This window comes from Haliaeetus albicilla, chromosome 12 (assembly GCF_947461875.1).
Source record: "Haliaeetus albicilla chromosome 12, bHalAlb1.1, whole genome shotgun sequence".
Classification (NCBI taxonomy): Eukaryota; Metazoa; Chordata; class Aves; order Accipitriformes; family Accipitridae; genus Haliaeetus; species Haliaeetus albicilla.
The window spans coordinates 21,749,765-21,776,518 of record NC_091494.1 but is presented as its reverse complement, the minus strand read 5'-3'; the positions used below and the strand labels follow the sequence as shown (position 1 = coordinate 21,776,518).

Here is a 26,754-nt window from a genome sequence, read left to right as displayed (position 1 = left end):
GGACCGGCAGCACGGGGAGGTCCCGACCCTCCGCCATCGCTCTGCATCCGGGCAGACGCTGATCAAAAGCCGTCGTTACCGGCGAGGAGTCGGCGCTGGCACCGGGCGCGGCGCAGGCAGCCCCGAGGAGGCCGGGGGGCGGCGGCAGGAGCCGCGGGGCGGGCGGGGAGGAGGCGCTGAAGGCCGCCGTCCCGGCCGCCCCCCGCCCGCCTCTCCCCGGCCCCCGGCAGCGGGGCTCCGGCCGCGGGAGGCGGCGCCTCTCGGGGAGGCGGGCCGGGCCGGGCCGGCGCTGCCTTCCGGGGCTCGGCACGGCGGCGGCCGGAGCCGGGCAGGATGCGCTCCGCCGCCCCGCTGCTGCTGCTCTCGGCCTGCCTGCTGCTGCCGCTGCTGCTGCCGGCCGCGCCCGGCGCCCGCGGCAGCCAGGAGCCGGCGGCGGTGAACGGCAGCCGCCCGCCCGCCGAGGCGGCCGGCGCGCCCGGCAACCACAGCGGGGCCCAGCTCAGCCCCGTGCCCGCGCTGCTCCGCGACCTCTCCGCGCTGAAGGCCGCCGTCATCGGGGCCTGCGCCCTCACGGCCGCCCTCATCGCCTGCCTCCTGCTCCGCGTCTTCAGGTAGGGAGGGCCCGGCCCCGGCAGGTGCCGGTGCCGGGCCAAGGCCTCCGCCCGCGGCCTCGGGGCTCCCCTCGCCCCCGGCGGCGGAGGAGCGCGGGGGGGAGGCCGGGGGTCGGGCGGGCTGCGGCCGAGGCCTGCCCGCCGGCCGAGGCAGGCGGGAGGCGTTCAGCCCCGGTAGCGGCGCGACCTCCCAGCGCCTGCCCGGGGAGGCAGCCCGGGAGGCCGGGCGGTGCTGGGCTCCGCGCCTACTAATAGCAGTTCTAAAGCCTGACTTCGAGCACGGCACGTGTAAATGCCTCGTGAAACTCCTGGGGAGTCGTAGGGGTGCCGCCGGCCGCGCATCTTCCTCCGCTTCTGTGGAAAAACAGGGCAGGAGTTGGGTCTCGAGTGGCTTTTTCCAGGCGTGGGGCACGCGGGCCTCAGTTCTGCGCGTGGGGGCCACGGCGGTGGCTGGGGACTGGAGTGGGCCCGGACCGAAGCGTGTGAAACTCCACCTGAACCTACAAAAATATGTGGGGGGTTCTTTTGCTGCGAGGGTGGCGGTTCGCTGGCGTTGGTGGCCAGGGGAGGCTGTGGGGTCTCTGTCCGTGGCGATACTCAAAGCCCACCTGGACAGCCAGCGCCAGGTCGCCCTGCTTGATCTCCAGAGGTCCCGTCCAGCCTCAGCCACCTGCGTCCTCTGGACCCGTGGGATAATGCAGATGCCACCGCTGTAGTAACTCATGCTGGGTAAAAAAGACAAATCTTTCTTTTCTGTTTTAATGAAGCTTAAGCAGATAGGCCTGAGGAGGTCCAGCGTAACCTAAAGTAGATGTTGGTTTAGATCACAGCCCCGATTTGACTGGAACCCTGATGTGTAACCAGACTCCCCAGTGTTTCAGTCAGCTAGATCGCTGATGGAGGCAAGCTCCTGCTCCTGGCACAGAAGGAGAGAAACTCCCGGTTCCTCACAGAGCTGGGAGAAGCGCTGGTGAGCAGCAGGAAGCTGGGCAGAGGTTTGCATCTGCTTGGTGCTCGTATCTCATCCATTTAGCGTGGCATAACCAGCGTGGGCCAGTTCATGCTGGAGTGGGTTGGTGCTGGCGCGTGCTTGAGTTATCCAGGCAGTCCTTGAAACTTGTGTAATGTCTCCTGCTGTGAGGGACATGAGCAAATTAAACTCAGTACCTTTAGAAAGCCACTCTTCCTCTCGGCTTGTTGCCGAAGCAGAAGAAAAGCAAATACTAAAGCTCTGTTTGGCACTGTTGGTGTTAATTATTATTTATCTCGGGGTAGTGGCGAGAGTCCCCATGGTGCAATAGAGGCTGTCCCTGACTGGTGCAGTCTACAAATAAAAAGCTGTTGCCTGTTTGTGCCCAGCTTTGCCAGGAAGATTGCAGACTTTCAGTAGTTAACAGTCATCTGACTTTTAGGTAGGGGCAGCAGGAAAGAGCTGGGAGAGTGGAGCAGCTGGCTCTGGGTGGCAGGGAGGAGGTGAGCGCCATGTCTCAGGTGACAGAAGTAGTCGAACAAGTGGAGTTGGCAAATTCTTCCTTGTTCTGTCTTCAGGCAGCTCCTTTGTGATTTACATGATGGCTGCAGCTGAAATCCTCTGCATCTCCCGCTTCTGAATTAATTCTGTGTAGGAAGGACAGTGTTCACAACGGTAGTATTATAAAATGTGGTCTTAAAGGCCAAAATGATAAGAACCGATACCTTCTAAAGAAATAGACATTTAACTAAATTCTTCTTATGTGTTGCAGCAGCTGGCAAAAGACAGTGCAAATAAATTTACTCATTAAAGCGAGGTGATTTATGAGAACCCAGTAAAATATTGAAGATAACTTTTGTTAATCAGTATGATGGACAAGCACAGCACAATTGGTAGTAGGTATATGAGCTGGAATTAGGAAGCCTATAACTAAGTGCAGAATGAAAAGCTTAAGTTTCTACTCCTAGTGCTCCCTGATCTTGGAGAGTTTATTTCCTCTGCCTCGGTTTCTTCTGGGTATAAAGCGAGACCTTGTGTTAAGGAGACCTAGCGTAAGGCTGAACGTTTCTAGCTAAAGAAAGCAAACTGATAGCCTTTAAAGACCTTTCCCTATACCATAATCAGCAAAACCAGGTCCAGGTTAAAGTCACCTTGGGAACGATGGATTAATTCTCCCATGCCAAAGTCATCGTTATGCAACTGATCACAGTTAATGCAGCATTAAAGATATGTAAAAAAAACCCCCACCCTCTGAGATCTCTTGTGTATCTTTAATAGAACCTGCAAGGAAAATGGAAAATGAAGCTTTTGGCTTCTGAATACATTTCTTTATCTGACAGAGTACTTGTTTGTAAACAGTTATCCCAGTTGCAAATGAGACAAGAATACCAACAGGTACGTTTGTACAGTGTCACACTTGTAGCTGACAACATAGATTGGAGGAGATTCTGCTGCAGAAGAGATAAGGGATTTACCCTCGATAAATGTGAAGCTTTTCTCCCATCAGAATAAGAGCTTTGTTCATACTTAGTAAAAAACATTGCAGTTTTTTTTCTGAAGTGTCATGGATTCCTATTGAAGAGATTTTGCTGAAATCCAATCTTTGATTAAACCTTCACTGTGAAATTGTTCCGGGTTGCTGGAAGTAAATTATCCTTTTAGATATGGGTTGTAGAGATGAAATGAACTAGTGAGGGGCCAGATATTCTTGTCACAGGCATTGGATTTATTTTTAAAGGAATTTTATTTTTTTATACATCTCACTTTTATATATTTTTATGTATATATTATTTTCCTTTTTTTGTTCAAGCAGGGATGATACATTTCTCCAGCTCTCTTTTCTAAGACAACGCTCAGAGATTCTTCTTCATTCCTTTTGGGAGTGTTAATGCTCTGAATTCATCTGATGGTCCTGTGATTCAGAATATGGTATTACCCAAAGTGGTCTGAATTTCCTTTCTCTCTGTCGCTACTAGGGACTGTGAAGGCCAGCCAAGACTCTCCTACTTGTCTGAATGTGGCAAGACCTAATTTGCTATAGGGTTTTTTGGGGTTTGTTGTTTTTGGTTTTTTTTTTTTTTTTTTTTTTTGGCAAGCTCAGTTCTGGGCTTGCTTTCTTTCCTATACCCCTGGGCACTGCATGCTCCAAAACCAAAACTATTTCCACAGCAGACCAAATTTCATGTTATTCTCAATCGAATAGTTGGGTAGTTTGCATTACCAAGAAACACATGAACAGTTCATGCGGCTAAATTCACTCTCTGATCTGTGTTTTGAAATTTGCCTTTTTACCCCCATATTCTGTCCTACTTCTCTTTCCTGGTGCAGCTCAGTTCATTTCATGGCAATACAATTCGTGGGATCAGCTCCCAGGAAATGTAATTTTTCAGATGTGGCTATCTGTGCTGGTAGACCGTATGCCTTCTAGGGAAACTGACTAAGTTACTGCTGCTCAAATGGGCCAGCTGAAAGCAACCCAAAGCTTTAGCTGCAGAAAACTGTGTGCTGTAAGTGTTTGCTACATGCCTTGACCTGCCTTTGAATGAACAGAACCCAGGCTGGAAAAGACTGCTATTTATCTAGATTTTTAGAGAGAAGCTACCTGCTTATTTTGTAACTCGTTGCTTTGTTACATTGCTTGTTGTCCAATTTTGATTTCTGCCTCAAATACCACTTTAAGCTTAGTTTTCCAGTAATTGCAAAACTAGTATAAATTACTGAGGTGGAGGAGAGAGGTTCAAGCATATGATCATAGGATACAAGACCCTTTGTTGTATGAGCTGGGCAATTGCTCCAGGCCATCCAAGGCTTAACCCCAGAGAGTTTGACAGATTTAAAATTAATTGTATTATAACCAGTTAGAGTCATCCAGCAAAGACAAGACCTCTGCCAGGAACAGGAAAGAAAAACTCACCATTAAAATGACCTTAAATGGAGAAGGAAAAACACCCAACAAAACAACCAACCCCAAAACACGTATTTGTGACCTATGTTGAAAGCTTCATTTAAGCTGCATGTAATTTAGTTAGGGCTACAGAGAATGATAAATGGGACACTTGTGCTGGGTCTCAGAGGTCCTGTCTTTGGGAAGACTGGAGTGTCTCGATGTGAGCTTGACAGCAAATTGACAGAAGGAAGGGAGAGGGGATCGCTGTCTCATGCTGTCTTGGGCTCTTTACAGCTGTGATGTGAACAGTCACAACAGAGGATGAATGCTGTTTCTTATTGTAGGATTCGCTGCCTTGAAGAGTTTGGGTAGATCATAAAAGTTTCAATAGCTGTCTCCTATAAAACAAGGATACTTCTTGAGCACATCTCAGATGATATTGGTCTGACTGTGCTATAATGTTTGGAAGTACATGCTGGCACTGGTACTGACCACCAGATGTGAGTGGCTGTATTTTAATTACTTACAGACATCACTGCTTCATTGAACCACAACAATATCCCATTTAGGTGTTCCTGAAGTTACTCCCAGTAGCAGTCTCTGATGCATCCATCCTATTAGCAGCGGAGTTAAGCAAGGGGACTCTTCTGCTCTTTGTGGCCACATATATTCCATCTTAAAGACTGGATTGTTAGAAAACACAGCACCTTCAGTTTGCTACAGCGAAATGTATATCCAGAAAACATGTGAGGACTTAGCTTCATGGTTTAACCTCATTGTATACAGCACCATTCAGAGAGCAGAGGTAGCCAGACAGATCAACAGTAATGAAATATCACTGACCTAATTCATCAGCTGGTAGTAAGCCTGGAGTTTCCCCAGGTTTATATTTCCTTAATTTTTTTTTTCAACTGCTAAGGGAGACCATTAACAGCAAATAAACTGGTCCCAGTTCCATTCCTGATATAACATTGCTGCAGTTCTAGGAGGAAGGTTGTAGCTGGCTTAATCAGACTTCCAGTAAGTACTCTGCTAAGAAGGGATAGGGTTTTTTTTGTTGTTGTTCCTTTTTTTTCAGGGATGGTCCCTTCCCTCTGTATCTCTTGGCAGGAAGTGTTAATGCTAGATAAGAAATGCAGAGACCTCTCTCTCTGGGTCAAGAAAAGCATTATCCTTGAATATCAGGATTGTTGACTAAAATAGATTAGAGGCGTAAATAATATAATGAACTAGTGAGTTGACTTGAGCAGTTACTCCACCACATGATGCCTCAGAAAGGAGGATGAAGTGCTGCATATGACTGGTGCTTGATCAAAATAGCCTCTGGTCAAAATACAGAGATACAAAGTCAGCGTTTTGCTCCAGCCCATCTCTGTATGTTGTCCCTCCTTGCACTGCGTGGCACGGTGGAGGGGGTACATCTGATTCTGATGGACGAGACCCTGGTGTGGTGCATGGTTCCGCAGGCTTTTGAGCCCAAGGGCAGTGCCAGTGTGCGAACACCACTTCATCTTCTCTCAATTAAGCGCTGTGCTTGCTACACCTGCCTTCTGTTAACACTAGCGAGCTGGTTTTGGTGGGGTCTAAAGTTAAAGGTTAATATCCCTGGCTGCAGTTAACTCCCCCCCCCCCCCCCCCCCCCGATGATTCAGTGCAAGACCTGTAGCATCCCCTTCTAATTACCGGGGGGTGGGGTGGCTAAAGTCAGACAGCAGAAGTAGTACGATTTTTTTAAGTGAAAGACAGTTTTCTGCGCTGAAATACCCAGTACCGCTTCTACCCTGGCTAAATCACTTCGGGAGCGTTTCAGCTTGTCATTATGCAAGGGGCATAGTCTGACCACAGCTTCCAGCACGCTTCTTGTTTGCTTTAAAAAAACCGACACAAAATGAATGTGGCTAGAAAGGAGATCCTCTCTTTGCCCATGAGGGCTAATGTGTCTTGATCGTATCCAGGAGGTCTCCAAAGTTCATGAAGCATTTGTATTCTGTAGTTCCTGCCCTGTGCTACTCTGCTGACTCTGCTGTCTGTCTGCAAACAAAAGATGCTGCCTGGTCCCACCCGCTGGATAAAGTGCTTTTCCTTTTGCATTGTCATCACTGATGATTACAGGGATCCTACTGAGATTTGGGAGTTTTAATGTGCAACAACCGGTTTCCTGATGGACAGGCTTATTTTGCGTGCATGTAGGGACATTCCCAAGGCTTTCCTTTAAAGTTAGCTCGGGTAATTCTTCTAGTATTTATGAAGCCTAGGGGAGTTCTTCAAATGAGCAAGTGTGAGAAAACGGACCACTGAAAAATACAGATTAATGACAAATTAGCTAGGTAATCTGGTGTAGAATTAATTGAGGAAGAAGAGGCAAGGAAAGACCCTTTTACCTTGCCAATGGCAAACAACTGATTGTAGCAGCTTAGCCAAAAACCAGCAGCAAAATGAACTTTCTCCCTTTTCTAAATAAGCACTGTAGTTAAGTGAGGGTTGTGGAGGATTAATAGATACTGTGCAGTGAGTTCTGCTCCAGGTCCTCTTTAAAGTGTAGCCCAAATAGACTAATTAATGGCTGGAGGCTAAATGGTTCTAGTTTTCCATTTCTAAAAATACCTATTCTGCAGTAATTCCTTCAAACACTCAATGTTAACTGTTCTAAGATGAGTTCCGTAGAGTAAGTTATGTTTTCTAATGGAGGGAATGAGGGAAAACGTCTCTAAATAAAGTGGGCCTGATATACAGGTAGGGTTTTAAATGGGTGAACCTATGGAAACCCCCTGCAGACTGTACATGTAAGGCGAAGTGGTAAGGCTGTGCTTGGTTTGTTCTGACAGGTAGACACAGGTTAGTTTTGGTCTATGTTTAGGCTTCACAGCGTGAGTAAATGTTTCTTGTAAAAGCAGTGCATTACTTGTAAGATGAGACCTCCCTGCATCACTTTGCTTCTAGGTCTTGGCTGAGAAGCAGAATAAGATAGAGAAGTGTTTTCAAAAGGATTTTCAAGTGTTTGGGTTAAGAGTCCTACTGTATCAGATATAATATTGCTTGTTTCAACAGCAGCAGTAATAGAACAAACCACCCCATGCTCTACGTGACACAGCGGCGCAGATTGCTATAAAGATTAGACAACAGGAGAATACTTTCTTCTCACTTCTGATGCAACCTTAGCCTTCAGAACGGGGAGGAAATGCAAACTGCCCCATCCCGAGGGCTGCGACCTGTTTGTTCAGCCTTGGACTACTGCCCAAAAGCAATGCTAGGCAGAGGCACTGAGACTTCCATGTCGGAGCTGTTCACTGATTTTAAATTTCCTTTACTTCAAGCCTGGAAGGGACAGTTGTGGTGGAGATGCAAACACAGGGCTTGAGTCGCAGTCTGGCTGTGATGTTCACACCTTGGTTCTTGCTACTGTGTAACTCTTTAAAAGGCGTTCTTGATGCAAAAATGGCAGTGTTGAATCCGGCACACCTTGTGTGACATGCCAGGGCAGGACTCCTTGACAGTGAAAGTATACTCATGACATGCTGCCTGCTTGGACCGGTAGTTGTGATTACCAAAAATTATGGGCTGCATGCTTGTGCCTGCACCAGCTCCCTTCTCATGCTTGGCAGTTGCCAGTTTTGTTTTATAAAAGGTGAAGGGGAAAATTCTGCAGTTTGTTAACCAAAACCATCCATTTTTCTCCCCGAAGGCTAGCTATACACATCAGCACCTTCTTTAATGTATAATAACAAAATTGGATTCATGCATGAGCAGTGTGACCCTCCTAATATGCATGAAAGGAGTAGGTGAAATAAAAACAATCCGCACAATTCAGGCCAGAGGCAGAGAATTAGTTGAAAAGCCACATAGCAAGTGTTTGTTAATTGAAAGTAAGTGTTAGAAAATAGATCTCTCAAAACTGTGGGACATGCATGCGCTTGAGCATCTCCATTTCAAAAGAAAAATAAGGCTGGCATCTCTAGGAGGAGAGGTGGTAGGTACAGTTAGCTTTGAATGATAGTTGATAATTTTTCATAGCACTTACACAGTGTAGAGCATGCAGCTTCTCAGACAAGGCTCAGGGTTGTTGCTCTGTGAGTCCTGAACTTGGCCTGATGGCAAGAAAAGACAGCAGGCTGTTTGTACCCAAACATTACCACCCCTTTGCTCCTTATAATCCTGCCTAGAACATTCCCCTGTCTCACCAAGGCTTAACCTGGGCTTTCTAATCTAAACATGTTCACTAAAGCATTGGCTGCTTCAACTGATTAAGCCTGCGTGTCACTTATTGAGCGTGGCAGCAGGAGCATGCAGTGGGCTGCTGTGCTTGTATGTCTGCCCTGGATGGCAGAGGATCTCTGGTTTGTCAGAGGCTGAAAGACTGATGTTGATCTGGATTGCAGTTGACAAGAAATTGTGCTCTACGCTGATGGGCACAAACGGTGGCCTTGGGAAGGCGTCAGGAGGGGACGCAGGCTGGCTCTACAGCCTTCATGTCTGGGGAGGTCTGAATCAAACAGGGCGGTGATTCAGCGTTGGTGGCAACAGCTTCAGCTGCTCCAAGGAATACTGTATAAAGACAATCCTTCCCTTCCCACTTCTGTGTTTCAGGTCTGGCAAGAGGATTAAGAAGACCAGGAAGTACGACATAATCACCACTCCAGCCGAGCGGGTAGAAATGGCTCCTCTGAACGAAGAAGATGATGAGGATGAAGACTCAACAGTGTTTGATGTGAAATACAGGTACTGCTGCGAGCCCATCCAGTTAGACTTGCTCACTGAGCTCTTATTAGTGAAGACAGCTCTTTTTTTCTCTGCTGGGCCAGCTTGGCAGAGATATGGCAGTTGCAGTCTCCCTTTCACTTTGCCCAGGCATTATCACTTTCCTTTACAGCCCCTCTGCCTGTTCTCAGCAAACATTGCTCTGTACTCTCCTGCTCTTGTAATAACCATGTCACTACTCCTAGGCTGTCTGCCCTCCTCTTTCCTGTGCAGAGCAGCACAATGGGATACACGTGCCCCAGAGAGCTAACAAGGTTTAACAGACTGAACTTCCCCTCTCGGGCAGCTGTTGGCAGTCGTTCCTGTGTGCTTTCAGTGTCTACACACACACTGGATGGAGGCTGTGGATCAAGGGCTGCTTTCCGAGGCGCTGCCATTGCTGTGAGCCTGGGAGGGAAATTATGGCAAATCTCCACCAACCTCTGGGTTTGTACCAGAGTGCTCTCATATTGTTCTGTGACAAAGAGAAGACTGTGGTCCCTCGCTGGTGGTGTTAGCAGTTATCCCTTAGCAACAAACTTTCTTTAAATGTGTTTGTCTTTTTGAGATAGAAGTGGTGTGACAACCCAATACTCTTGGTGCCTATTCTGGGCCTGAGATTTATAGCAACTCAGCACGTAAAGATGCTGCACATTGATTTATGGTATCAGGGTATCTGCATCTCTTATTTTTATTTGCATCAAACCATTCACAGCATTCAAGTTGCATTCTCATCCAAATAAGGCCTACTCTAAAATCTGTCTCACTTTGGCTGAAATAAGCACTCCTAATTATGAAAACACAGACCTTGACAACTCTTAACTGGAGATTTTCCACACTTTACTCCTGTTGCCCATCTCCTACCTTTGGAAAGGGGGAACAATGCATTTGCTCTAAGCACGTGTGCCAGCATCTAAAACACATACCACCGCACGCTCTGCTGGTCATTTTCAAAATAAGTGTGTTGTTTCTCTATAAAAGTCAGGCAATAGTTGGGAGCTATGAAACAATGAAGGGTGTGAGTCATGCCTTTATGTGTAAATAATTAGTTCTTGAATTAGAAGACTCCTATTAGTCCTTGCCTGACTGTTGCCATTTTCTGTAGCTGCCCTGTGTTTGCTCTAATAATTTCAGCTTGTGCAGTTTTTACTTTGGGACCGAGCTTTGTTAAACCCAGAGTGCAGAGATCTGTCTTGCCATGGCCTACTGTTGTCTATGTCTCCTTCTCCTCTTCCTCATAACTGGGTACTTTTTCTGTGAACTTTTGATAGTGAGATCAGAGGGGTTTTCCAAAGACTGAGACCAGAAGGTTCTCAGTCATGGCAGTGCTTCAGGATAGGATGTCTAATAGTAAAATAGTAGCTGAACAAAGAAGAGAGCTTGCTGGAAACCATCCGACTCATGAGAGCTGTGGTTGTGTTATCTGACATTGATTCTCCGGAGCACACACTGTGCTGATGCTTTCACAAAAGTTATTTGGTCTTTGTGGGTTCCTCCACGTAGAAATGGCTCTTCACCTTGTGTGATGCTCTGTTCAGAGACTGTAGGGGTTTTTGGTTCTTAGCCAACAAGTCTTCCTTCAGCTGTGGGAATTCTTCCTTTCTCCCACAGTGCAACAGCTATTAAATTCCACATTTTCTGAAGTCCTTGCTGTTTCAGACATATGTTTGTTTAGCTCAAACAGAGCTACCTCAGTTTAGAGGGGGAGATCATCTTACAGACAACCCCTTAGTGGTACTGATTTGGGGAAACCTTCTTTGAGGATATATCTGCTGTAAAAGCTATCAAGCTCTCTGGTTCCTTTGTGCAGCTCAGAGACTACATCCCCAAACAGTTCCTATCTTCTGCCACCAATAAAGACACTTCTTTGCAAATTTGAATTGCTGAGTTTGACTGTAGACATCCCCATTAAACCAGTCGGGGGGTTCTTCATAGGTGCTTGTGTTCAGATGGGAAGAGAGGGCTAGAGCTGCAGAAAGGGCATCTTGGACATGCCTGCAGTAAGTCAGTAAACTAACTTCTACCAGGTCTTCTGTTGAGGTTCCTTCCCCAGCCCTCCCCCGTGTCCCCCCCCCCCCCAAAAAAAAAGACATTCAGGAGATAGTTGCCTTGTGCCACCTAAGGCTTCCTTTGTTTTTTGCAGCTGGGTGCAGATTACAGGAAGACAGGGTAAGGGGAGGTAACTTTATCCCTCTCTGTGGTTAATAAATGGAGTTATAAATATGTGCAGGTAGCTATACAACTGGAGTGGTAGGTTTGTTTTGGATATTCAGCAAGTGCCTACAGTTTTAAAAGAGCCTTCATTAATTGGTAAGTCAGGAAAACTACTTCCCCTTGCCATTATCTCAAAAAAACCCACCGTCCCTCCCCCCCCAAAAAAAAGAAACCCAAAACTTGTTCAGATGCGTTAGGTGAACTTGCAGAGGTGTCACTAGGGCTGATGCATAAGGAATGGGGTCATACTGCCGTTTCCGCTTGTTAGCCAACTAAAGCAATGTGTCTTGAGTTGCAGCAACCTGGAAGCAGTTGTGATGGGGACAGAGGAGTGACAAGTGTCTCCTGATAAGTTCCCATGGGCTAGAATATTCCACATGCTCTCTTTTATCTATTTATTTTTTAATTCAAATGAAGGTGCATCCTTGCCAGCAGTCAGTACCAGTTGTGACAGCTGTTCAGGTTTATTCAAGCAGCCTCCTAGCAGTGGCGCTTACTTGGCTTATGGCATGACAGACTTCTGGCCCATTTGTGCTACCAAGTCTTGGCGAGGGGATTTTGACCAGGTGCTGCTTTGGTGACTGTACTGTTACTGGGATTGCTTTCAGAGAGGCTAAACCTTGTGCAGCCCCGTGCTGCAGCACGATCCACTGGTGCAGTGCCATGGCTGACAAGAGTCATTATTCTGATTTCCTTAATTCTTTATTTCTTTGTGACACGCTGGTACTGAAAGGTATGCCTAGGACTGGAGTGCCCATTGTTCAGTGTTGTAACGTACGTGCTGCCATATCTACATCAGAAACAAGCTTTCTGTAGCTATTTAAACCTAGAATTTTCAAAGTCTCCCTGGCTCCTGAATATCATGTGAAATTAGCTGGAATCTTTTGTCCTGTTCATTTTTGATTTAAAGGCTGTGAAACTATGCAGAAAACGGTCCATTCTCCATAAAGTGATGATTTGCAATGGTGTTTGCTCAGTGCTTTCCACCAGAAAGGCACCAAAAGTATATTTAAAATACAAGCTTCTGAGAAAACACGGGAATGGAGTGGAAAGAGCCAGTTTTCCAAAGAGCAATGCAGTAGGGACATGTTGGCTGTGATGGACTGTAAGCATTATTATTATAAGTGTTACTTATATGTACTGTAAGATAATCCTATGCTTTCAGATCTCCAAGGTTACCACCAGCATGGCAGTAGGGAAAAATCTGAAGAGCTGGCCTGGAGTGCCATGACATTAGGTACCTCCTGTGCATAATACTAAATATGTTACCGCAATATTAACCTACTCGATGGATATGCAGGTCATAAATAGAGTCTTGTTTTGGGTTTGCAGCATAAGTCTTTGCTGAGGATGATGTGGGTATGCTCTGGGCTGGTTTGCTTGAGGTCCCCTCCCATCGTTGAAAGACCTGTACTGGCACTCGCATCTATGTTTGGGGGAGTAATTGAGATTCTGTGCTGTCTCCCCCATGTAATGCAAACAGCACTCTAATTAAAAGGCAGTTGCTGTCTAGCAGCAACAGGGGAGAAGCAACATATACCTCTCCAATTGTTCTCGTGCATTTAATTTTCTTTCCTTTAATGCTTTGTCCTTGTGTGGATTTGTTTCCAGTCTTACATGAGGCATCAAAGAACAGCAGACAGTGTAAACTGTGCTGTTGGATGAAGGTTGTTACTTTTTAAAAAAAATTTTTTTTTTTTTTTCAGGAGGCTTTAAGATTTTGGGCTTCCGGTAGATCCCACTCCTCACTTCCCTTGGGCAGTGGAGCAATGAGGAATAAGCACCTTCCTCCTGTAAAGCAGACTAATGAGACCACTTCAAAATCTTAACCAAACACAGTCCTTTCTGTGGATGCAAAAGCCACCCACTGCCTGCCTCTGACAAACGCAGAAGCATGCATGCGCTGGATTACATAGACACCCTCTTTGCGATCTCATTTCTGTAGCAGGGAAGCAGTTCTGTCGATGGTCTCTCTAATCCTGCAAGCACAATTTCTGTGTGACACGAGGCTGAAGGTGTAAAAGATTGTCAAAGATCAAAGATGCCAGATCATTTAGACATTAACACCTCCTTGAAAAGCTTCACAGAAACTGGGTTTTTTTTTAATATGGAGGATGGTTTTCTGTATGTATTTGCTCTGGTATTGAAAGAGGCATTTGGATAAGAAGTTGAGGAATTGTTCTGAAATTATTACAGAACTACACAAAGAAAGCAAGTGAACATGGAAAGGGTCTTTGTTTTTTGATTGCCAGTTCAATCTGTGCTGCTGAAGGCCGAAAAGATTTTTGGACCATATGAACTGTATTGGTCATCACTTCCCAGATGTCAGGTATTTTTCATGTTTTATGATGGGATTACACTTGCTGCACACCTTGGAAAATGAGTTAGTGGAAAGCTAAATCCCATCCTCCAAGTGTGCTCTTTCTCATCCCACCAACAGATCTTGATTTTAAGATATCCCTCCCCCCTGTGCTCCTTTAGCACTTTCTTTCAAGAAGGCAAGGGAAAGTTGCACAGGTTTCATGATCTTCTACTTGATGGACCTAAGCCATTGATTCATCAGGCAGTTGGCACTGTGCGATACTCGAGAAGAGAGGAGTGAAATAAAGTAGGTTACAGGCAAATGTCCCTGACAAACTGGTGTTAGTGTCCATCCCCCATCACAGACCATTTTGCTTGTTTTGTGTAATAAGAGAAAAGAGATAAAACAGCTGCAAAAAGAACCAGTTTCTGAAAAGGTAAATAAAATTGTTAGCTATTAAGCTTATTAACTCTAGCGTAGCTCATTGGGGGATTTCTTGTCAGCTTTAATAGAAAACTGAAAACAAGTACTGAATAAATTCTGTGGCGCCTTGCACATGAAAGGCTTTGAAAGCACTTCAGTAATCTGGGATATCAGCAGTGTCTCCTCTCCCTGCTGACTTGCAGCTGTTGGAGGCAATGCGTTCTGCTCTTGCTACACTTGCTGAGCCCAGCTGGGTGAAATTTCACAACCATCCCCGCAGAGCATTTTGAGTCCAGGGTGATACGTGCCACGTGAGAGCCCGGAGTCAGGGAAGAACTTGGAATTTAAATGTCAGAGCTGGAATTGTCCCAGTCCTGATGTCAGGCTCCTAAATAAGTACTGAAAGAAAGTTTTTCTTGGGGCAGATTGAAGCCTCCATCCTTCCTGTCAGCTAAGTGAAATTCCTTGGTTTGTTTTCCACATGGATTGTCATTTTTCTCTCTAACAGCAGCAGCACCAGCAAAACACAGAAGCATTTTAGGAATGCATCTTCCAAAGTGCTCTTGAAAGCAGAAAGATTTATGTGTAAGGAGTGGTGACAGTCAGAGGGAAGAGGACAGGAACATTTATTCAACCGTCATGGGACTTTTGAGAGCTTGCAGGATGTTTTAGAGGAAAGATGCACCACATGTTAAGGCTGGATTCTGGATTCATCCCTTTTTCAGGCACAGATAGCATTGAACTATGTGGAAACATCTTCATCACAGTTGCAGGGCTCAGCCTTTGATGTGCTTGAGTCTTTTGGCAGTCTCTGTAAAATATGAGAGTTACACTATTGGTGTCTTCTCTTTGAATACATCCTTTCCAGATCCTGACTGTTTGCAGCTCTGAACAGAGCATGGTATTGTCTGCTTGTTACAGCAACGTGTTGACTCTCAAGGGAGCAGCTTTAATGGATTTTTTGCCAGCAAAAGCCGCAGGCCATTCTGGATGATGCTAGGTGAATTGCACTGGGTTTTGTAGCAGCTTATTTTTTTTTTTTTTCCCAGCAGGCAGACAAGTTGTGTATAAATGGAGGGGTATCATTTATCCTCATCTGAAAGGGGTACAAATTACTAACACAGTCAGCTGCTTTCTATAAATACAACACATTGCCAAAGCTTTGGTGCTGCTGTTAAGGGTTTCCCATGGGTCCACAGCGGGGGAGGAAAGAGATGGTGAAAAAGCATTTTTTGTTTGGTTTTTGAAGGCCAGGTTCTTTCCTCATGTGGCTGTAACAGTTGTTACAGAGCACACCACATTCTGCTGGCTTGTTCAGTCGATTTTACACTGGTGATGCAGTCCTATGGGAGGGCTCTTGTCTTCTTCATGGAGCATAACAAGTTCCTATTAAGGCTTTTGTTTTTGAACCCTGAAGCAGTTAAAGCAGTAGGGTGTCAGGAGGAGAATCCATAACAAGGAGGACAGTCCATGTGTGTTGGTTAGTAGGGGGCTGCACTGGTGCGAAAAAAACTGTGAGGTCCAAGATGCTGTTCCATGTGCAGTAAAATAGCAGTCCCTGTGTGCGTGCTCCCTTCTCTGGTCTGCACAGTGGCTGGTCACAGGATCTTTCAGCATCTGGGTTTTGTCTGCTGTAACTCTCCTTTTTTCTTCACATGGTCTAGTTTCTCCTGGCATGGTGTTAACATCACATCAGTGTCACCATGGAAATCAACTGCTGAAGGGAACTGATGGCAATCACAGTGAATAATGCTGCCTTTTTCTTTGTGGCTTTTTGGATTTTGTTTCCACTTTGCACATGGGTTTTCATCTCTGCCTGTGAGCTACTTAATTGCAAATCTACAGCTGTACTAATTCTTCCTGCTTTCCAGGTAAAGCAGCTCTGTGGAGTGTTGGTGCCCTGCAAGATGTCATTCTGCTGTCGAGGGACCTGCTGAAGCCATAACTGTGAAAGGGGAGGCTTTCATCTCTGCAGCGTTACAACCAAACCAAGCCTCACCTCCTCGAGGTGCTGTTTGTACAGCAGGCTATGGATCTTCTGACCAAAACGTCACCATTCGGTTCCCTGGTTTCCAGACTGCTGTGTTGGAATGACCAGAGTTCCTCTTTGCAAACTCAGCTCTCTCTTGCTTTAGGAGGGCTGCAGTGTCACTAAAACATGACAAGATGCAGCCCTGTGTACTGACTTGCAGCTCATCATGGTCTAAGTAAGTTTTGCGGAAGGAAGATGACAAAGAAGATAAAACCAAGCTGCCCAAGGACTTATTTTCTAAAATCCTAATTCAATATTTCAGTCACTCTTAAACTTTGATCATTGTTAAACAGATCATGTGTTTTAAAAAAAACAAGTAGTGTATTTTTTGGGCCTTACAGAGGGGACTTATGACTTTAGGTGGTAAAAATGTAAGCCATGCTGAAATGCCACACTGTATGTTTAGTGTAGGATTTGGGGGGGGGAGGGGGTGAAAGGTTGACTCATGTAGAAAATTTTCTTGACTTGCTACTGATTTTTTTTTAAACAACAATTGCACTAAGCTTTCATGATGACATTCTCATTGTCCCAAGGAGCTCTGATGAGACCAACTTCAATAAATGAGACCACAGGGAAATAGGAAGAATCAGGCATGCCCTAAACTACAACAATCTTGGATTAAAGAAGATATATTTTTGTAATTTTCTGCCCTTCCACAGGGAGTAAAAACAGTGTTTTGTACTGTCCTGTGCTGACTGTAAGTTGTCTACAATTCATCTATATTACCTTTTTTCTAAGCAAAATAAGTCCTCATGTGAAATGATTAGACTGCAGAAAGAACACCTCTTATTTTTCATGGAAGCTTTTATATAAGTGATCTTAATCTGTATCAAACTGGAAGTTTTCCCCTACCACCTGCTTGACAAATCCCGTTTAACTCAAGGATGCATTTTTAACCATCACTCCCTGCTGTGCTTCGTGCTGCAGAGGTCAGAGCTGTGGGATGACACTATGAGAATTAGATTGCTGCATCTGGATGAATTGGGTTTAGGAGACCGCAAGCATGTACACTTTCCAGGCCATCATTAGAAAGGGCAAACCTAACTGGTTTAGTCTCTTTACTTTGTGGTTTTCCTTTAAAGTAACCACAGATGCAGTTCAGACTTTACTGTTTACTGCACCCCTTAACACCTTTTATTTTCAGTTTTTAAGCTGGCTGGAACCTTGCTTTTCTTGGGGAAACTCATGTTTTCCAATTGTTTTAGGATTGTCCCACTGTTTGCTTGACCCTCTACTAGCCTCCTGCAGTTATAACCCCTCAAGGAAACTGCAGAATTTCTGGCAAAGCACCAGCCTTGCAGCAAGCTGCCAGTTTTGGGTTGGTGGTTTTTTTTTTTTTTTTTGAAAGCCTATTGGGATTTGAGGCTTGCTGAGAACACTGAACTGCTTTGTCATGATACTGCGACCTACCCCAGTTCTGTGTGGTTCCCATGGGCCCTGCAGTCAGTAAAAGGTGAAGGGGAATTTTTTTTTTTTTTCCTTCCCAGCAGCCTTGCACTTTCATCAAAGAAGCTCCCATAACACAGCTTGCTTTCCCTAGCCGTGACTCGGCAAAGGCTTTGCAAACAGCCACTTCAGCCTGGATGGGAAAATCCCACAGCAGACTGTTGTGTTACTATTAGTCATCAAGGCAATATAAAAATGCTATGTTATTTTCATTCATGGAATGATTTTTGAGTCACTCCGTATTACTGTTACTAAGCAATATTTAACATGTCAGCTGTGAGGTGAGGATGTGGCTGAGCAGGTTGTGTCCTGGCTGGAGTCAGTCGCAGGGACCAGTAGCTTGAATGATGCTGCGGGTTGAGATAAGATCTGGGGCTCTTTCTCCACCTAGGTAAAACAGGTTTCAGACTTGGGCTGGATGATTCTGAAGGAAATATTGTGTCCCTTCAGGACTAAAGTCCTTTGAAGACTGGAAATTGAACTTCTTAGGCAGACTGAGTCCTTCTGAAGTCAGAGAAGTGACGATGTTGAGAGGAGAGAGAGAGGTTAAAAGCTTCTGTTTGCATTTGTGGAAGGAGGCAACAGAGTGAAGTGGCTGCCCTTTCTGAACAGACATCATGGCAACATGTTCATGTCCACTCTTCTGCCAAACTCATTAAGCTGAGCATCAGGCACTCTGGATGAGTGGTGGAGAGGGAATGAAACCTTCTCTTTGCACCGAAGACAGGCGAGACCAAGTTATGTAGGAGAGAGATGAGAGGAAAAGGTGCATAAAGGACACTTCTCCTTTCTGAGAGTGAGTCAGTTCTTCAAGTCAGGAGTTTTTCAAACAACTTCGGGTCACTTGCTGAGTTAGGCTGGCAAAGGCCGTCCACTCCCCTTGCTTGTGGTTAAAAAATCCCACCGTTTCCATAACATGGCCAAATCTCAATGGTGGACAGGGACCAGATATTTAAGATGTTGAAGATGGAGGTGCTCAACTGCCGCTGGGATGCTCTGGCTCTTCGGGGAGGTCCCAAACCTTGTGCCATAAGCTAAAAAGTGCTTATAGGGAAGCAGCAGCTGCTCAGTAGGAATAAAAGGCCAACCTCACCAGTTACTCATGGTCATGAAAATAATCAGAATGCTTTGCTGTTGCAAATGTGAGGCAATGTTTACCTCTACAAAAGTTGCTGTATGTGATTTAAAGTGTCTGGTTAAATATTCTATAGCTATATTTAGTTAAGATTTTAAGAGCACTTGATGTGACTCATCTAATAGTATATATATGAATATTTTTTTAACAGTAGGAATTAGTTTAAAACATAGTTTTAATAATTTGAACTGTTTGGTTCAGGTAGTTCTAGGAGTTCATCAGAGAAGAAATAGCCATTAACCACTACATGAGTGTTTTACCTTAATGTTCTGTGTATCTTACACTGCAGATTTAATCTGATTGTGACTGTAATGTGTCTTAGTATCTGCTGCTATTTTATGTTGCATAGTCAAACTTGCTTTGTTCAAGAGCATTTTTAAAGGCGTATTTTTTTGTTGCAGAAAATGAAAAGAGAAGCGTTATTACAGATGTCTGTGTAGCTTGCACACTGCTTACAAAATCTACCGACTAGTAGCAGAGTCAAACAGAGCAAGCAAATTAGAGGCTTTCCTATTTGTGCATGCTGTGCTGCAGAGGAAAAACCCTGCACAGAATTGCAGCTTCTTTACTCCAACCACAGCCCTGTCACCAGAGATTTTATATGAGAAGCCAGAAGTTGGTGTGCCACACTTGCCTGCAGAATTAAGTCAGAAATACACAGATAGCTTTGTAATTGTTTGGTGTGTTGGCTTTTTTGGGGGTGGTGTGGTGTGGTGTTTTGTTGTGTCATGTTCCCCCCCTCCCCAAAGATGTGGAGATGACTGCAAACATTTGTTTGGCACACTAACTTGTGCTATCCTAATGCTTGTCTTAAGCCCAGACTGACTTCTGGAAGTCTACAAGCACTAATGAAGCTGGAACACACAAACACTAATGCATTTGAACATTTTGTTTGTAACCGTTCTCTCTAATTCACTGTACATGGTATAATCTCTGCAGGGTGGCAGGCTATGGTTTTCATTAAGAGTTTTTTCTTCTGTTAGATGAGTTTCTGCTACTGCAGTTTTTGTGGGAGGAGTTATCAGGACCATGCGTTTTGTTTTGTGCAATTGCTTGAACTTTTTAAAAAAATGTTTAAGAGAATTTGTCATTGTGACCAAAGCTTCTTTTTAAGAAAAAATTGGTAAGACGAGTTTCAGTGGACTTCTCATGTTTCAGTAGAAACTGCCATCATTAAACATGTTCTTGAAATCCCCCTTGTATTGTGTGTTATGTTTAGGGAGGGAATGGGAAAGGGGCTGTTACTTGTTGAAGTTTGGTGAATTTGAGAGCCTTGTGTGATCCCTCAAAGGGCTGCAAGTCCCTTTGTCCCTGAACCAGAGCATGACAAGGGGGGAAACTGATTTTAGCAGCAGGTTAGAGGAATACGTTTAATCACACGAAGTCCCCATCAACCATCAAGAAGCTAGTCTTACATCTGGATTCAAAAGGCAAAACCCTCTGCAACAGGGAAGATAGCTCAGTACATTTGACTACAACCACGTTCGGTACCTTGGAGCCCACAAACTATAGACCTATTGTCCGAGACTCCAAGTCCAGTTGAGTGAACCAAGCCATGTCCTCTCCCTGGGCTGGGTGGCCAGGCCACAGCACAGCTGTTAAGCAGACTGCCTTCCACTTCAGTCTTGCTTGACCAAATTCCCTGTGTCTGAAGCAATTTTGCCTTGTGGTTTTCAGGGTGTGGTGAGATGCTGAAGTGCAAGAGATAAGAATCAGGGCAATCAGGCTTGCTTGTTTGTTGTTGTGCACATTTTAGCAGTACTTTGAAGACTGTTTTCCTCTTGCACTATTTTTATATGGAGTGCAGGCACTCCTAGACCATAGAGCAGCTACAGGACAGACTGATGCAGTACCCTGTGCCTCTTTCCTCTCCCACGTATCACGTGATTGTTCCTGCCTTCATGTCTTCATCTCTTCAGTAATGGTCTTAAGAGTAATTCAGTGCTGCAAACAAAAGGCAGCTGCTGTCCAGCCAGTGCCTTTTAAATTATGCCCTGCCAGTAAAGTAAAGCTCAGTCTAATTCAAAATACTTAACAAAATGCTATCAGGCCTCAGCCACGAGCCAGCTGTTTTGCAGCAAAGCTGGTTTGTGCAGGAAGTTCAAGACCCATCAAGGTGAGCTGTGGCTAAATAAGACAGGCCCTTCTTAGCATAGGCTGCAGAAGTGAAGATGCCATGTAATAGAAAGGCAGCAGCTGCAATCTCTGGGTGTACTTACCTTTCTGATGAGGTCTCAAGTGGAAGATGAGCAAATGACTGAAAATCTGGTATAAATTTTTAGCTAAGTAAGAGCAGAAAAGCTAGAGCTTGATGAAGATGATTGCAGCTGGGGCTCTGGGCAGAAAGGGCAAGGCTCAGTTTAGCCCTTTCTGGATTTTGACGTGGGGGAAGCCTGAAGCTGCAATTAAGATCTTGCACAACAAAGATTTTCTTAGACAAGTTATCAGATACTTTTTTTTTTTTTTAAAATGAGTCCTATTAAAGGATTATTTCTCCAATATCTAGAAGAGTTCTGCATGGGCCACAGTATAACAAGGACCTTCCTTCTGTCCTGTATGTGGCTCTTGCCACCTTCGTACAAGCTGCTGCTCTTATTAGCAAGTCTGTGTGCAAGTGTGAGGTTAACTGAATGGAGTCATCTAATACACATTTATAACCCTGGAAAAGGGAGGGGGTGTCTTTCTTATGTCTCTTAGTGTCAGTGATCTTTGGATGCCTTGATACTGATAACTGCAAAATTATCAGTGATGTTTGTCAAGTGCTATCAGAGAGACCTTAGCTTAACACTGTGATGATTTGAATTATGCCTGACAACAAGCTCCATTAAGAGTATGAAACAGGAATAGCTCTAATTGCTTAAGACCAAGTAGGTTATAACTAGGCTGCACAAAAACATCACTGAAGGTAGTTCATCTCCCCATCAGCTGGCAATTACCAATTTTTAAGATACCAGAAACTTTTCAAGTTCTTGTTTGTAAGAGAGATCTACTCATCTGAGCTCAGCCAGCTAAGCTCCCAGTTGGCTCACTTCTCCAGTGGCAGTTTGCTCATGGTATGTTAAATGAGCTGAATATAATTCAAACCAGCACTTCTATTTCATGAAAAACAGTATTCAGCTCAAGAAAGCAGTATGGAAGGGGTGGCCATTGCTTTTAAAGCTAAGAAGCAAAGGGACTTCAAAATCCAGATGCAGTTCTTGATGGCTTATGAGGTATAAAGCTGGCTTCTAGGCTGTTCGCTCCCCTCCTGCTGGTTTCTCATAACCCATCATGTTCACTCGCTTCCCTCCACATTGGGGGACTGGCAGCTCCCAGGGGAGAACCTGCTTAGGCTATGGGTGGATGAGGCAGGGGAAGGCAGGTCCTGAGGGGCTTGAACAGCTGCTTCGAAGCTTCAACCAGCATGTTTAGTCTCTATTTTGGAAGAGATTACAATCTTAATTGCCAGCCTTCAAAGGCTGCCAGCCCTGGCTTGAGAATACACTCCTAGCTGTTGCCTGTTGCTGCCCTCTCCATTCCTCCCAGTGATGGAAGGAACCCACTGATCTGCACATGAAGCAAGGACTAGGATTCCCTGGCCAGGGTTTCAGCTTTGTAGCGCGCAGATGCAGGACTGTTGGTTTGAAAGATGAGGTGGGATAAAGATTAGGTGACCTACTGCACCATTTCAGCCAAGTCGATTTATTTTAAGGCTTTTATATGAAGTGTAACACATATCATCTACTTAAAGCTCTTCCTGACTCCTCTGGGCTTCTTACACTGGCTCTTCTGGATAATTTAATTCAGTGTACATGTTGTTATTCTAGCCTAGCAACAGTTAAGCAACAGATACCTGCTCAGGACCTTCACCGATTCCAAAACCCAAATGAGCCAGTTTGGCCATCTTCTCTGACCTGCTTTAGGCAGCACAGAGCATCCTTGGGGACTCCTCCACCAAGTATAAAAGCTGGTGAAATAACTGTGGCAGCACTCCCACAAACCCACTCACTCCAGGCTATAGGATCACAGAAGCCAAACTCTCTCCTCCAGACTTGCTGGCCCTGCTCACAGTAAATCCTCAGCTGTGAGTTTCAGATGTGCATTTCTTGCCAGGTAACAAGTCTGTTAAAGGGACACAAGGGGCCTGGGTTGATGTGGCTGGTCCTCATCAGCTCTGATGCCAGCCCAGAATAATCACTGCGCTGCTGCTGAGCAAAAATAAATGCTTTGAATCATCATCAGTTCCTTATCTTCTGCCTCCCGCCAGCTGTTTCCCCCCCCTCCGTGAGTTTCCAGGCTGCCTCTGCCCTGATACAAACATACTTAGCTGAAGAGAAGGTCTTTTCTACAGACACTTTTCTCTTCTCCAGCCCTCAATTCATAAAGGTTTAAGCTCAGGTCAAGAATATTTGACATTTCCCCACTTCATTTCTGTCTGGCTGTCAGCAGAGTTGTCTCAGCAGCACCTTTTGGACAGTGTCTGAAATCACCCAGCTCTCTCCATCTCCTTGCGTAAGGACTCCTACGGTACAGATCCCAGTGGCATCAAGATGTTTCTTAGGTAAACAGGAAAAACAGTCTATTTAGGCAATTTCTCTTGTTTTCTTTCCCTGATCCAATAAAATTTTTTTGGGGTCAGACCAGTACCTCTTGTTGATGGTGCAGCAATACTTACAAAGCTCAGAAGTGAACATGGTGGTCCCTGCCCTTCTTCCCCTCCTGCCCCATTTGCCATCCAGCTTCCTCTGATACTTATGCCACCAGCTTCCCAGTTACCTTACTCTCATCCCCAACTGTTGTGGGATACCTGCAGTTATATATTAGCAATGCCTTTGTGGATAAAGCTATGGATAAGGAGAAATAAGGCTGTTTCTTTTGGACTAACGAGGTAAAATGTTGCTGCAACAACCTACTGACAAGGTTGGGCCTTGCTAGAAAAGCAGATGTTACCCAGAATACTGCTGAGATTCTCAGGACCCACTGTTTCCCAAGGCTGACTCAAAGACACAAACCCACCAGCTAATAAAAGCCACATGCCCAGCCTGTACAGCAGCAATGAATATCCATCCCCTGGCACAGGTCAACTGTTTGGTGCTTCAGCTCTAACCCCATCCCTAAAACCACCATAGGCTTGCACACAGAGTTAGCAGTTGTGGGATGCAGAGGCTGTGCTACACCATAAATGAAAACAGAGGTGACATTTGCCATGGTCTATGCACAGCAATAAGTGTGGCCCCAAGTCACACTTCTCCTCTTGCATGGCGGTGGACCACCCTTTGGCTTGGTAATGGGTGTCGTGGACCATCCTTTGGCTTGTACTGCTTGGTAACAAGCAAACTTCAATGTGACTTAATTCAAGGTTCCAGTCTGAGCTCCTGTAGTTAAGAGTCAGGTCTTCTTAAGCAGTATTAGCATTCCTGAAGCTTGCTAAGCTTAAATAAAACAATAAGTACAACTCAGGATGCTTACAGACAGGGTGAGGTTTTTGCTGAAGAGCTTCTATTTAATGAGCTGTTCAAATGATCAGCTTACTCTGTCCCTCTGCGTATATGTAATATTTTTAAAATCGCATATTTGCAGCACATTGTTTGTTACTGTTCAAGGAAACAAATTATTTGCTTTTAACATCATCACTATCAGAAGTAAATTATTCAGCATTTGCTGCTTGGAAGTTAAAAAGGGAACCTGAATTTCTTTTTAGTTTCTTCCTCTTTTTTTATAATAGATATACAAGCTGCAGGGCACACTTTTATGCTCCCATAGCCAAGATTTTGTAGAATTGACTAATAATCTATTTTGCATATTTATAAACACTTTATTATTTATTAATGGAACATTTCAGGAGTAAATTTATAATCCTGCCATGTGATCTCAGTCTTTCAGAGAAAAATGGTTGCTCATGTCAAAGAGTTGGAAATTAGAGCTGGCGTAACAAAGAAATGAGTGAGAATATCTCATTAGTGTGAAAGCAAACAGGCAAGAGGCTTTTGCAAGAATGACTACACACATGCAAGATGGCTCAGAAAAACCACATTAGATGTTAAATACAGAACACAGCACTCACGATGTATCAATTCCATGCTCTGCTTGCTAGAAACCCACAAGAACATAGCACAGCCCTACAGCCATATAGAAGTACTGGCCCAACACACCCTGTCCTCACTCTCCAAGTTGCCATTACTGCACTCAGCCACTCCGTCTCCAGGAGTTTCAAAACTCCAGCTTCAGGAGTTTCAAAGAGAGTGCTGATGCCCTCCTTGCTGGATTCAAGCCTAAAGACCAGATACAGGTGTGCCATCACCACCCCACATCCCACCCCACTAATGTTGGAAGTCACAGACCACTCACCCATTTCCAGTATCAAAGCTGGATGTTTCAGGCATCCTCTCTCCACCCCAGAGCATTACCAAACCACTCAGAGATGGGTGCCAGGAGCAAACAAGCATACATACACATATGGTTTCTGATACCACCATTGTTTCAGTTAAAGACAAAACCAAAACATCTTCTAGGTCCTCAGGAAAAAACCTCTGAGCTCCTTTTTCTACCTTACCTGTCTCTGGGAAACCCCTGGATATGTGTCCTTACCAAGAGTACCAAACTTCTCTGGTTTCCACAAGCTCTTTGCTAATGAAGCATCTCCCAACCACCTTGTGCTACTTACAGTGATTACTCCACTTGTGCCCTTTATAATTTTCTGGTCTTGACAGCCCCCACCCTGCATCTCATCAAGTGACCCAACTCCTGCCAGGTGCCTTCCTTGCTAAAGATACTCCTCCCACCCTGGTCCTCATCTGTCAGACCCAGGTAGAGGAGGAAGACCAGTGAAGAAGGCACAAGGCTCCAGATCCAAAACAGAGTTGGCAGCTTGTATAAAGACAGTTGTGGGCTGAAGGTTGCCGAGTTATGCAGATTCCCCAAATCACAGCCCTCTAAGTGCAAGGATGCTGGAGCAATCCGTGCTTGCACCGTGGCCATGCTTCCCCCGGGGCACTGGTGGAACATGCCGTTTTTGGAAGCCATGTGTCCAGAACTTCACAATACAAGGCAAAACCTTCCAACAGCTTCAGTGGTGTTGCTTGCACTTCCTAGCCCTAGAAGATGCTTTCTCCTGGCTGCTTCCAGCCATAAAATGAATGACACTTGCTACCCCCATGCCAGGGCAGCATTATTCAGCCGTTTAACTGTGTGGCTGGGCTTGGCATCGCTACCTGCTGCACGGCCGGCTGGCTTTCTGTGAGGCTGAGCTTGCAGCTCATGCCAACCTGTGAAGCCTGAGCCACAGGAAAGACCTCACAGAGCTCCATCTCTTAATCAGGGCTTCACAGGTTGGTCAGGACATAACCATCCTCCACAGAGGGCCGCAAAACCTAAAGCTCCAAGAAACCTCAGGTCAAAAGCCTGGGAACCGCGTTCGTCTCTTTTCGATCCAGAGCTGGCAAGCAGGGAGTGTGTAGTGAGGTCTGTCTTGGTAAGGGAGAGGTGATTAATGAGTCTGGCTCATAAAAGCTTGGACAGAGAACTGAGGAGACCTGCCGGGCTCTTCAGCAGCAGAACAGGCAGCCGGGTGCAAGGTGGGTCTCCTTCCGTCACGGAGAGCTGCTGTGCAATTTGCCCTGCACCAGAGGCATCAAGGGTCTGCCACTGTTATGGGGCAAAAGCGTCTGGAAGGTGACATTTTCTGCACTCATTTTGTTTTATTTTTCTGAAAGGAACTTGGAGCGTTTGGAGTTTTCTTTGATTTGAATTTCAGAGGAAGCCGAGCAAACCGGCTGTGCCTTGCCTTCTGACAGGGGGCAGGTGGGGAAGAACAGAAGTAGAGGAGAGAAGGTGAATCAAGCTGCAGTTTGGCAGCGTACCCAAGTGTAGCAGCATGTCATTTATGCCATTTAATTGTTCCCTGCAACTCAAATAATGTGGAAGGCATTAGTAATAATAGCAGCTTCATTATGTTCCTTTTCTGATGTGCTGTCTAAAAAGCTGAAATCTGAGGAAGGACATTAGGAACCCAACATTTTAGG

The 26,754-nt window shown here is 45.3% G+C and overlaps 1 protein-coding gene across 1 annotated transcript; it reads left to right on the top strand.

Annotated features, from left to right (window-relative positions):
• Positions 1–239: 239 nt before the first annotated feature.
• On the top strand, positions 240–19,945 carry FAM174B (family with sequence similarity 174 member B). The gene is made up of 3 exons (XM_069798484.1): positions 240–611; positions 9,053–9,184; positions 16,013–19,945. The coding sequence occupies exons 1-3, from the start codon at positions 334–336 to the stop codon at positions 16,014–16,016; spliced, it is 414 nt and encodes a 137-aa protein (XP_069654585.1). The 5' UTR covers positions 240–333; the 3' UTR covers positions 16,017–19,945.
• Positions 19,946–26,754: the final 6,809 nt, after the last annotated feature.

Coding starts and splice junctions, on each gene's coding strand:
- FAM174B (XM_069798484.1), top strand. CDS start 334: ATGCGCTCCGCCGCCCCGCTGCTGCTGCTCTCGGCCTGCCTGCTGCTG. Junction 612..9,052: donor CTCCTGCTCCGCGTCTTCAG/GTAGGGAGGGCC, acceptor TCTGTGTTTCAG/GTCTGGCAAGAGGATTAAGA.